Below are 10858 nucleotides of genomic sequence, written 5' to 3' on the forward strand. Positions count from 1 at the left end.
TTCAAGTCGGGTTCGAGTTTGTACATTTTTAAAAATGTCGGGTACGGGTCGGGTTCGGGTTTGGTGAAAAAAAATAATTCGGGTTCGGGTCGGGTTCGGGTTTGGCAATTTCGGGTGCAGGTCGGGTTTAGGTATGAAAACCCGAAACCCGACTATAAAATCTATGAAATCTCGGGTTCGGGTTCCACAATGTCGGGTTCGGGTCGGGTTTGGGTTTCATATAAATAAAATTTTCGGGTTCGGGTCGGGCTCAGGTTTTGACAGAAAAAAAATTCGGGTTCGGGTCGGGTACGGGTTTGAAAAACATCAAACCCGACCATCTCCATTACGGCTCCATTAAGGAAGGTTTCTAGAACACCATAGGCTAAAAATATCCACCAGTTGCTGGAGCTCAACGCAGTCCGCATAACTTCTCACGACTTTAAAGAATTTAACGTCATCGGCGTACAATTTACGGCAATCTCCCGTAAGTAACAGATATCATTGATGAATATCATGAAGAGTAGCGGTCCTAGGCTGCTACCTTGCGGGACTCCAGAGACATTCGTGGACTGCGCAGAAAACTCACTTCCTATCTTCACACAGAGTGTTCGATTCATCAAGTAGGAACCAAACCATTGCACGAGAGCAGATGAAACTCCAAGTTTTTCAAGTTTAGCTAAAAATATCCTGTGGTCAACTCGATCGAATGCCGCTTTCAGATCGGTGTATATTGCATCTATTTGAGCACCGTTACTCATGTTTCGCAAGCAAGTCGAAGAGAATTCGTCTAAATAAGTCGTTATCGAGCGTTTCGGGTGGAAACCATGTTGATCCGACGTGATGTAATGTTTGCAGCTGGCGAAAAGGGCGTCGTTTACAATTATTTCCATCACCTTAGAGCATGCGCAGAGAGATGTGATGCCTCTATAGTTTTGTACATTACGTCTATCCCCTTTTTTGTGCATTTTACACTTAGATTTCAATTCTTACACACGTCAAATGCCAAAACGCGTTGAAATACCGTGGATTCCAATTAAAATCGATATGGGTCGACATAATAGAATGATTAGGTTCATTTATTGACATTCATATGTAAAGAGCATTAGGGATTAGCGTGCGATTTATTTTCAGTGTACACCAAATGCGTATAGAACAAAAACTGGCAACTCTTCAGTCGCAATCAACGGTGACGGCGCGACGGCTGGCATCAAGTCTGGCGCTCTTTTCAAGTCGACATAAGCGCTCTGTTTTGATTTCCCCGTTGACTAATTGCGTATATGAGTCAAACTGTTAAACATTCGATTTTCTTGTTTTCTGTGGTTTATTTCTTATGATTGAACAGTAGACTGCTTTTGAACAATGGCACAAAGATCTATCTTGTGAGTTATTATGACAGAATTTGCTCAAAGAAGAATACTTATTAAAACATTTCTATAGATCTTTTTTCAATAAGGCACCCACAAAAAATGAAGTAGAAAAAGAAATCAGTATCGAGGATATTAACAACACGTCCAGGTAAGACATTAGATTCACATTTACTGCGTTGTACAAGTAAAATAAGCTTTACTTTGAATCTCACTGTTTCCCAGTTAAATATGATTCGAAGCAGTATTTATGTTCGCGTGGCATTGCGCAATATCTCGAAAGAAGCATTAATTCGTGCTCAGCGGTCAGAGCATCTGCTCTTAAATGCGGCCACCTGTAGCCACCTACCGTTGACAAACGTTTCTGTTAAAAATAATTATTTATTTTCTATTGTTCGTTCACTTGCCACGACCAGTGACCGCAACGGGAGAGAGAAGTCAATCGGTGCCGCTAGCAACGAGGATAGCCCCGTGAAAAAGCATGTTCGTCAGTCAAATTCTTCCCCTTCACCATCGCCACAGAAAGTGGCTACTGCCAGCAGTAAAAATTCAAAACGACCCCGCATTGCATCATCAAGTAGTGAAGATGAGGCACCTCCACCGGAGCCGAAGTAGGTTACCCCTGTTAAAAATTACTTTATTTTTTCCTCTAACAGATAATTGTATTGTAGAGTGTCACCTGAAAAACTAACGAAATCTATCAAAAAAGAGGAAACTGCTAAACAATCCTTCAAAAGTCCACCTAAGGCAAAAAAGCTTGCTAATAAAGATAAAACGTCCAAACCGAACAAGACCTCGCCTAAGCAAAAACCTGTTGTGAAAAAAGAAAATGCAGCATCGGCTAGCGAAAACCAGTCGACAGGTGAAAATGATGACGTAGACATGAAGGAGGTGAAAACAGAGACGGAATCGCCCAAAAAAGTGAAAGAAGAGACGGAATCACCCAAAAAAGTTAAAACCTCTGAGGAGACAAAGGATAAAGCTGCCAATGTAATGAGTTTCTTTACCAGTGGCAAAAAAGAATCCACTGCTGGTAATTCTAAGACGGAAGTCGGTACTGATTACAATCCAGGGAAGAAAAACTATCATCCAATCAACGATGCATTTTGGAAGAAGGGAGAAAAGATACCCTATCTGGCTTTGGCCCGAACTTTCGAAATTATCGAAGGAACTAGCGGACGCTTGAAAATGACGGAGTTTCTAAGTAATTACTTCCGATCGGTTATCGTACTGAGTCCTCAAGATTTACTAGCCAGTGTGTATTTAAGTTTAAACCAGCTGGCTCCTGCTTACGAAGGCGTTGAATTAGGAATTGCCGAACATACACTGATGAAGGCAATCGCCCAGAGCACAGGACGAAGTTTGGCTCAAATTAAAGCTGATGCGCAAAGTACAGGAGATTTGGGTCTGGTTGCGGAGCAATCTAAAAGTAGCCAACGCGTTATGTTCCGACCGGCACCGCATACCGTAGGCGGAGTTTTCAGTAAATTACAAGAAATTGCTAAAATGACGGGAACAGCTTCTATGGCGAAGAAAATGGATAAAATCCAATCGATGTTCGTTGCTTGTCGTCACTCGGAAGCGCGTTTCATTATCCGATCGTTGGCTGGTAAACTTCGAATTGGTTTGGCGGAGCAATCCCTTCTTCAAGCATTGGCCCAGGCATGTGCAATGACGCCACCCAATCAGGACAGCAAGGAACCAGTTGTTAATGCACTTTCAAAGTGCAGTGAAGCAACGGCTAAATCCAAGGTGGATGAAATTGCGCTTATTCTGAAAACTGTGTACTGTCAATGTCCTAACTACAATCAAATTATACCTGTTCTGTTGGAACACGGCACAGATCGGCTGCTGGAGAAATGTCCCATGGTTCCAGGAACCCCGCTTAAACCTATGTTGGCTCATCCGACCAAGGGTGTGCAAGAGGTGTTGGAACGCTTCGACGGAATTGATTTCACCTGCGAGTGGAAGTACGACGGTGAACGAGCTCAAATTCATTTGCTCGAGGACGGTGGGGTCAATATCTATAGCCGAAATCAGGAGAACAATACCAGTAAATATCCGGATATTATCGCGCGCCTCGATCTCACCCGAACCGAATCGGTCCGGTCTGCTATACTGGATTGCGAAGCTGTAGCCTGGGATCCTGAGAAGCAGCAGATTTTGCCCTTCCAGGTTTTGAGTACCCGAAAACGAAAAGATGCCAACGAGGCGGACATTAAAGTACAAGTAAGTATGGCTATATTAGTTGAAAAATATTTTAGGCTGAATAAATCCCCCAATCTTTATTTCAGGTGTGCGTATTTATGTTTGATCTGCTATACTTGAACGGAAATCCGCTGGTTCAGCGACCCTTCCTGGATCGTCGTGAGCTACTGTATAAACACTTCCGGGAAATTGAAGGTCAATGGAAATATGCCACCCGGCTGGACACAAACGACGTAGACGAGTTGCAGCGATTCCTGGAAGAAGCAGTCAAAGGTAACTGTGAAGGTTTGATGGTGAAAACCCTCCAGAAGGAGGCCACATATGAGATAGCCAAACGGTCCAGAAACTGGTTGAAATTAAAGAAAGATTATCTTTCGGGAGTTGGCGATTCACTCGATCTTGTGGTGATTGGTGGTTACAAGGGCAGGGGTAAACGGACTGGAACGTACGGTGGATTTTTGCTTGCCTGTTACGATGAAGATAACGAAGAGTATCAGAGCATTTGCAAAATTGGAACGGGCTTTTCCGACGAGGATCTGCAAAGGCATACTGACTTCCTGAAAGAACGAATTATACCACGGGCTAAGAACTACTATCGATACGACTCAGGCCATGAACCAGATGACTGGTTCGAACCGGCCCAGGTCTGGGAGGTATTATGTGCCGATCTTTCCTTAAGTCCAGTTCATCGGGCTGCTCTAGGTATCATCGATGGAGAGAAGGGAATATCCCTGCGCTTTCCTAGATTTATCCGTATTCGTGACGACAAAAGTGTTACTGATGCAACCTCCGCCAAACAGGTGGCCGACATGTACCTCAGTCAGGATCAAATCAAGAACCAACAGAGTGGCAAGCAACGGGATGTCGAAGAGGACTTTTATTGAACAGAAGTTGCGAGTAATTTTTTTTTTATTCAAATGAAATACATAGTGGATAGAACAATTGTATTAAATCACTTAATGTGAATGAAACTTAATCTCGTGTTAATTACAATACAAGCTCAGCATTGATACAAATGAGCAATGTTGGCCCAAACGTAGTTGGAATTATCCTCTTGGGAGGTATTTTCCGGTCCCCAGGTATCCGGCCTGGGATACGGATTGTGTCGATCTAGATAGTAGTTGCTCGGAGCGTGCATCACAAACTCCATGCAGCTGAGTTTACGTGGCAGGTCTTCCACCGGGCCAATAAGATAGGTGGCAGGATCGAACTTTTCATTCGGGGGAGGACTTGAAGTGGTCGGAAGCAGCCAAGTTATATAGGCAGACTTTTCACAATAAGAATCGATTTGCAATCCGTGGATTTGTGCGTAATATGTGTTGCCTTTAGCGTCGATCACCGAAACAATGTCCCCAAGCTGGTAGTAAATATTCTAAAATGAAAAATGTTAGGTAGTTGTTTATCTAGGATAATCACTTTTTACATACGTTGTGAAACAGCGTCTCTACAGTGCGTGTAGTAACGGTAATGTTAGGAGCTTTCATCGGGTTTTTCTTAAAAATAAACCTTCTCGAGCGACCCGTTTTGCTTCCATTGCCCCCAGAACCTCCGGCTCCACCTTTTCGTGAACTTCTTACATTCTTCCGCAGCTTCCTCGGACTAAGCGAAGGCATCGGTTTCTCTTTGGTGTCTGCGGTTGAGTCCTTCTCCTCCTTTTCATTGCCTCCTGGCTCCTCTTTAGCATCTTCAGCGGACTCTCTTTTTGCTTCAATTTTTTTCTCACTCTCGATTTCGGCCGATTCCATCAAAAGTTTCAGTTCTAGATTGGTGGCCTCCGATACACTTGGTTCTTCGCTACCAACCTCTTGTTTCACGGGTTCCGATTGTATGACTTTAAGCTCGTCCTCAAGTTCCTGTTGAACTTTTTCGTGCTTTTCATAACACGGAACGCAAACAGTGACACCTTTTTCAATGGTTTGCCATTTATCCGACGTGCCAATTTGGCAATGAGCACATTTCGGGGCTAGCTTTGGGCCCATTTTTTGAAACTTCCCGATCACTTTACACTGGCAAAGTTTGTTTCGAGTTTTTTGAGAATAACAATGCAAAAATGCAGTACGACGCTACTTTGTACCAAAATGTACCAAACATTAGTGCAGCAAGAAAAACAACATCCAGGGAAGTGCAGTCAGAAGTGACGAGAATAATACATTTGGAAAATCTTGAGCACATCTTGATTTGGGCGTAACCAATAACTTTTGAACCAAATTTTACTTCGAATTTATTCGCGTTGACGGTGTTGCTGAAATTTGTTTGGTTTTTGCAAGCGAAAAAGAAGGAAGGAAATATTTTTGCTTTTGTCATCACGCACATTTTGACAATTACATATGAGTGTTCACGTAGGTGCGAACAGCCTTAAAAATCTTTTTCAACGCGAATAACTGCAACTTTTACGTCAAATTGGACTACCCCGAAATACACGATTATCACAGTTGAATCTCGCACACGATTCCGCAGTTCTGGGTGATGAGTATCGATACTAGCGATATCAAAACGCTCGACAAAAATATTTTATTATATAGACAACGATATTCTATTATGACTGCTACCTTGGTAGGTTAATAAGAAATCACTCCAGTAATGGTCAGAGCTTGATACCTATTTATATTGATAAAGTATACCTGAAACCGTGAGGTCTGGTATCGATACAATGACAATTGAAAAAGTATCGATAGTCAGTATCACCCAATCAATCATGTAACACTCTAGGACAGGACGTGACAAGTGGCTTCTAGTTATTCTTCTTTTCGTTCAAAATTGCCCTCATGAAACATTGTGATTTTTCGGCACGACGCTTGCCAGTGTTTCCAAAAATGTTTAATTAGCAAAATATAAATATCAAGGATTTTCCAAGTTCTGGATTTCAATTTTATTTAATTCATTTGATAATGCTAGTTCAATTGATTAGAAGATATATGTTAAATTTATTTGAACCAGCCAAAATTTCAACTCATTTTGGGTTCCTCTTGCTTTTCATGAAATGAATCTGCTATTGTTTCTCATACGTAGTTTCAAAAACATGAATAACATTTCGAATGTTGATTTTTATAAACATTACACAGTATAGTGTATGAAAAAGTTTCAAAAAATTGTTGAACCAAAAGCTGTTCATTCACTTGGTAAGCAAAAACAGTGTGAACAAAAATACCGATAGTTTTCGCAGCATGGTCAACCGTACCGACTAATAATAAAATTTAACAGTGCGCTAAGTGTAATCGACCAATCAGAGAGGGCTTTCGCTTTGACAGAACTTTGGGTGATTTTTGGTTTCTCTTGTCACGTCCTGTCCTAGGTAACGGTCAGTTTTGTTTTGATATTCAACCTACATTTAAACTAAAGCTGCTCGATCGAAAATTGAGAAAGGGTTTGAAGATGGCGGATAGACTACATATAGCGTCGATACTGTTTATTGGATTAAGCTTAAATTTGCGGATTACAAAGCAGAAAAATCTAGAATTTGTGCAGTTAATTAAACGAGTGAATCGAGATCAAATTAAAATTGAAGTATAGAAGAGCAAGCGGGAAATATCCCAAAGCTAAATACTTAGTTGATTGAGACTCTTAAAAGAGGAAACCATTTTGTTAAGAAAACTAAAGGACTACAATAGCAAAATGCAAAAAGTGACTACTAGGCATGCTTGTCATTCTCCTCAGTATGTGAAAGGAGAGGAGAAAAAATTCACCGCGCACTTCCCTTCCAGTATGTGCCTGCGTGTAGCAAATGCTTTCACCACACTGCTTCTTTCTCACTCCAAAGTGTCTCAACCAGCTTACAGAGACAAACACACTTCCCGCTCACCCCACATCTGATAGAAACGAGAGGGGTGAATCAATCTACAGAGAAAACGCAGAAGTGCACAACAGTGTCCACTGGCGAGTAGTCCGGAAGGTGAAAAAAACCTAACGCGAAAAATGTAGTCCTCGTGAAGCTACGAACGAATTCCACCAGAGTAAATTCGACCGGCACGAGCAACGCAGTCTATTTTTTTTTCTCCCAATCTCTTCTCCTCTTCTGCCATGCTCAAGAAACCAACTGTGAAATGCACCGCAGATAGCTCTGCAGTGTAATTATTGTGCGTGAAGTCCACACGTGTGAGAAAGTACACCATAGCTCATTGTCTCGCAAGAGAGAGATTTCAGATTTCACCGCAGTGCGTTCAGGTAGCTCAACAGAAAAAATCGTTTGTCGCTCTCTTCTAGCATGAGCGTATTGATTTGCTCTTTAGTGTGATGGCAGTTGTCTCCGCAGTGCAAGATATTCTTCTGCACTCTAGAGGTTTACTGAGGAGAAAAGACAAGCATGCTACTAGGTCCCAAAATTCGAAAATAGGGGGATCGAATAAAAGTGGAAAAGTTGGGGGAGCCCCAGGGACAGCCCAAACAACCAACACGGGAAAACCATCAAACATATTGTTGAGACAAAAAAACACGGAAGAGGCACAAAACCAAAAAACCGTTTTCTTGGAGCCTTGTGATTTCGAAAAACCTTTTCCCACCCACCCGGTGGCTATTGGTAAAATACTGTCCGATGCAAGTTGCAACGGATTCGAAGAAATCACAAAACTGGGACGATTTCGTTTCAAAATTGAACTAAAATCAAATGCGGTATACTCGAAGGTGGAGCGAATAAATTTCAACCAATTTAACCTAAAAATATTCGTCCCCAAATCTCTGAAGGAAACCATACTTATGGTCAAAGGAGTACCTATCGAATTCGAAGAAGAAGAAATGGTTATAAACATTACTAGTGATTATCAGGTCATACAAGTCGAGAGAAACATGCGGAAAAACAACTCAAGTAATGACTTGATCCCCACAAAAAATCTTAAACTAACAATAAAGGGCAAACAAACTCCGAAACCAATACGCATCTATGGATGTAACTTCCGTACAGAAATGTACGTGTTTCCCATAAAACAATGCAAAAAGTGCTGGAGATTTGGTCATCAATTAAAATACTGCAGATCCAAAGTGAGATGTCAACACTGTAGTCAAAATCACGACACTGAAACAGATTGTTCAAGATCAACTCGATGTCCAAACTGTCACCAAAACCATCCAGCAGAGGATCCGAACTGCACGGAACGAAAGAGAAGACAAGACATTCTAAAAGTAATGAGAAGTCGTGGTGCACGCGGAAGCAGAGTCTTACTATCCCAAGCTTCAAAACCAGTTCCAGCTACTAGAGTCAGAAGAAGAGTTTCCTGAACTTGTTCAGACACACGGAGTAGCCATGGACCATGGCACATCACTTAGACCGGCTAGAGTAAAAGAATAGGCAAACCTCTCCCAAACGAACCAGACTCGGAGAGTGAATAACCAGAGTTCACACCAAGATTACTCACAGGAATGTCACGGTTCAATGGAACTCATCAAAGATAATACAATCAACGCCACAGTGGTAGAAGCCATATTGGCCCAAGTTCGAGTGGATTTGTTAAGACAATTGCGGCTCAAAACATGGTTGCTACCGCTTATCAATCTACGAGACCACCTGAGTCCCAAGATGCAACAGGCTAGAACGGAAATTGAAACAGATCAGCTCCTCATTAATACGTTTGGCAAAATCAATGAAATAATAAATGCAGAAGCTTCTGCAAACGAAAATAATACCAACAGAATAGACTCACAGCTTTCCAATGGCTTGTAAAACCCTAAACATAATTCAAAATAACATCCAGAGCATACGCCCGAACCAAACAAAAGAGGAGCTCTACACTATTTTGACAGAAAACAACACATAGATTGCTTTACTGCAAGAGCAAAACATCAAAAAACATGAGCCATTCAGAATGAAAAATTTCGAATTTTTCTCAGAAAGAAGAACAAATGGATATGGAGGAGCAGGAATATTGATTGGCTCTACCATAATGTGCAAGAAAATTCCTGTACCCAATTTTGATTTTCTGGAGGTAATTGGAGTTCAAATAACTAATGGTTTTGACCCGACTCATCTATTCTTAGTATATTTACCACTAAACAAAAATGCAGTAGCCACAGAAGAGATAAAGAAGCTTTTCCTTTGGTTAGAGACACAGGATAAAGAGATGGTACTAGCAGGTGACTGGAACGCGCACCATCCTAGTTGGAGTCCTGGCCTTCCAATGTGCCCGAGAGGTAAATTGCTACATGAAATCACAGATAACAGACATCCAAGCTAGAACAAAAAACTCCAGAAATCGTGTGTAAGATTTCAAATTCTTACTCGTTTGGAATGCTAACGACATCTTCCTGCAACTTGCAACTTTAACCACTTTAGTGATGGCAGCGCTGGTTTACGGTCAAAGCTGCCAGACGCATGAAAATTCTTACAGATTATACAGTCGCTGTTTATGCAACGATATAACATAGATTTTGTGAGGTTTATGTATTTATTTTTTCAAACCAACACTAAAACAAACAAATTTATCGCAAATATACAGAGGGATTGAATAAAGAAGTCGATAATGCACACATTACGACTGCTCAAAATTTCTACATTTAAAAACGGCAACCATTCTCATTGCGATAATATCGATAAAAGCTGGAAAACTATCGATTTTATCGAATCATTGCCCACTAAGTGTTCTTAGCGCCACCATACTGCGTATTGCGACATGCTAAAAAACCGTTGCGTCTTTTTACACATGAAGCAAAGTTAGCTTGGATATCTGTTATCTGTGATGAAATCATTGGAAGCTCTAAGTTTATGCTTTTAAATGATGGTCGCCCAACAATGTCATGCAAAATGGACCGAAGAAATTCAGCTGTAGATTTAACTCTCTTCACTGCCGGTGTTGCACGTAGAAGCAATTGGGATGTTAAAAACGAAGATCTGAGTGACCACCTGGTCATTAAATTAGTAATCAGCTCTGAAAAACAAATAGAAGAAGTCAACAAGAAAAATAAACCAAATTGCAGCTATTGAAAAAATTAATGCAATCAGACCTCAATTTATATATACGCCTGAGGAAATGCAGAATATTTTTGAAGAAGCGTTAGAGGAATGCTCGTATGTAGTGAAAAATAAAAAATGCAATTTTTTGAAAAAAATGGTGGAACCAAGAATTGGCGGCTCTCTACCAAGCCAAACGGGAAGCACTAAAGCAATACAATAGAGACAAAAGTAGTACCAACTACATAGCGTTGCGAAAACACAGAGCAATTTTCAAACGAGAAATCCGCAAAACGAAACGTGCATATATCAACGACCTATCTCTGAAAAATCAATGAAGACACTCCGAGTGAACACCTGTGGAACATCATCAAAGGGATAGACACGTCATTACAGGAACTGTAAAAAAACAAATTCTCATATCTCACGC

The 10858-nt window shown here is 41.1% G+C and overlaps 2 protein-coding genes across 3 annotated transcripts; one reads left to right on the forward strand and one right to left on the reverse strand.

Annotated features, from left to right (window-relative positions):
• The first annotated feature begins 1169 nt into the window (after nucleotides 1-1169).
• LOC129716994 (DNA ligase 1) lies at nucleotides 1170-4496 on the forward strand. Of its 2 annotated transcripts, none has more exons than XM_055666842.1 (5): nucleotides 1170-1361; nucleotides 1420-1497; nucleotides 1572-1957; nucleotides 2018-3575; nucleotides 3641-4496. In XM_055666842.1, the coding sequence occupies exons 3-5, from the start codon at nucleotides 1578-1580 to the stop codon at nucleotides 4436-4438; spliced, it is 2736 nt and encodes a 911-aa protein (XP_055522817.1). In that variant the 5' UTR covers nucleotides 1170-1361; nucleotides 1420-1497; nucleotides 1572-1577; the 3' UTR covers nucleotides 4439-4496. The 2 variants fall into 2 exon arrangements, with proteins under 2 accessions (XP_055522817.1, XP_055522822.1); XM_055666847.1 differs by having other exon boundaries at nucleotides 1763-1957.
• Nucleotides 4438-5682, reverse strand: LOC129717009 (GATA zinc finger domain-containing protein 1). Its single transcript, XM_055666857.1, has 2 exons — nucleotides 4982-5682; nucleotides 4438-4926 (listed from the first exon to the last, which is right to left on the reverse strand). The coding sequence occupies exons 1-2, from the start codon at nucleotides 5531-5533 to the stop codon at nucleotides 4555-4557; spliced, it is 924 nt and encodes a 307-aa protein (XP_055522832.1). The 5' UTR covers nucleotides 5534-5682; the 3' UTR covers nucleotides 4438-4554.
• Between the last annotated feature and the right edge of the window lie 5176 nt (nucleotides 5683-10858).

Source organism: Wyeomyia smithii, chromosome 1, assembly GCF_029784165.1.
Source record: "Wyeomyia smithii strain HCP4-BCI-WySm-NY-G18 chromosome 1, ASM2978416v1, whole genome shotgun sequence".
Lineage (NCBI taxonomy): Eukaryota > Metazoa > Arthropoda > Insecta > Diptera > Culicidae > Wyeomyia > Wyeomyia smithii.

What these genes read in the sequence shown, in the direction of transcription:
- LOC129717009 (XM_055666857.1), bottom strand. Translation starts at nt 5,533, where the DNA reads ATGGGCCCAAAGCTAGCCCCGAAATGTGCTCATTGCCAAATTGGCACG. An exon ending in TAGAGACGCTGTTTCACAAC is followed by an intron (nt 4,927 to 4,981) that starts GTATGTAAAAAG and finishes TTTTCATTTTAG; the next exon opens with AATATTTACTACCAGCTTGG.
- LOC129716994 (XM_055666842.1), top strand. Translation starts at nt 1,578, where the DNA reads ATGATTCGAAGCAGTATTTATGTTCGCGTGGCATTGCGCAATATCTCG. An exon ending in GCACCTCCACCGGAGCCGAA is followed by an intron (nt 1,958 to 2,017) that starts GTAGGTTACCCC and finishes ATTGTATTGTAG; the next exon opens with AGTGTCACCTGAAAAACTAA. An exon ending in AGGCGGACATTAAAGTACAA is followed by an intron (nt 3,576 to 3,640) that starts GTAAGTATGGCT and finishes TCTTTATTTCAG; the next exon opens with GTGTGCGTATTTATGTTTGA.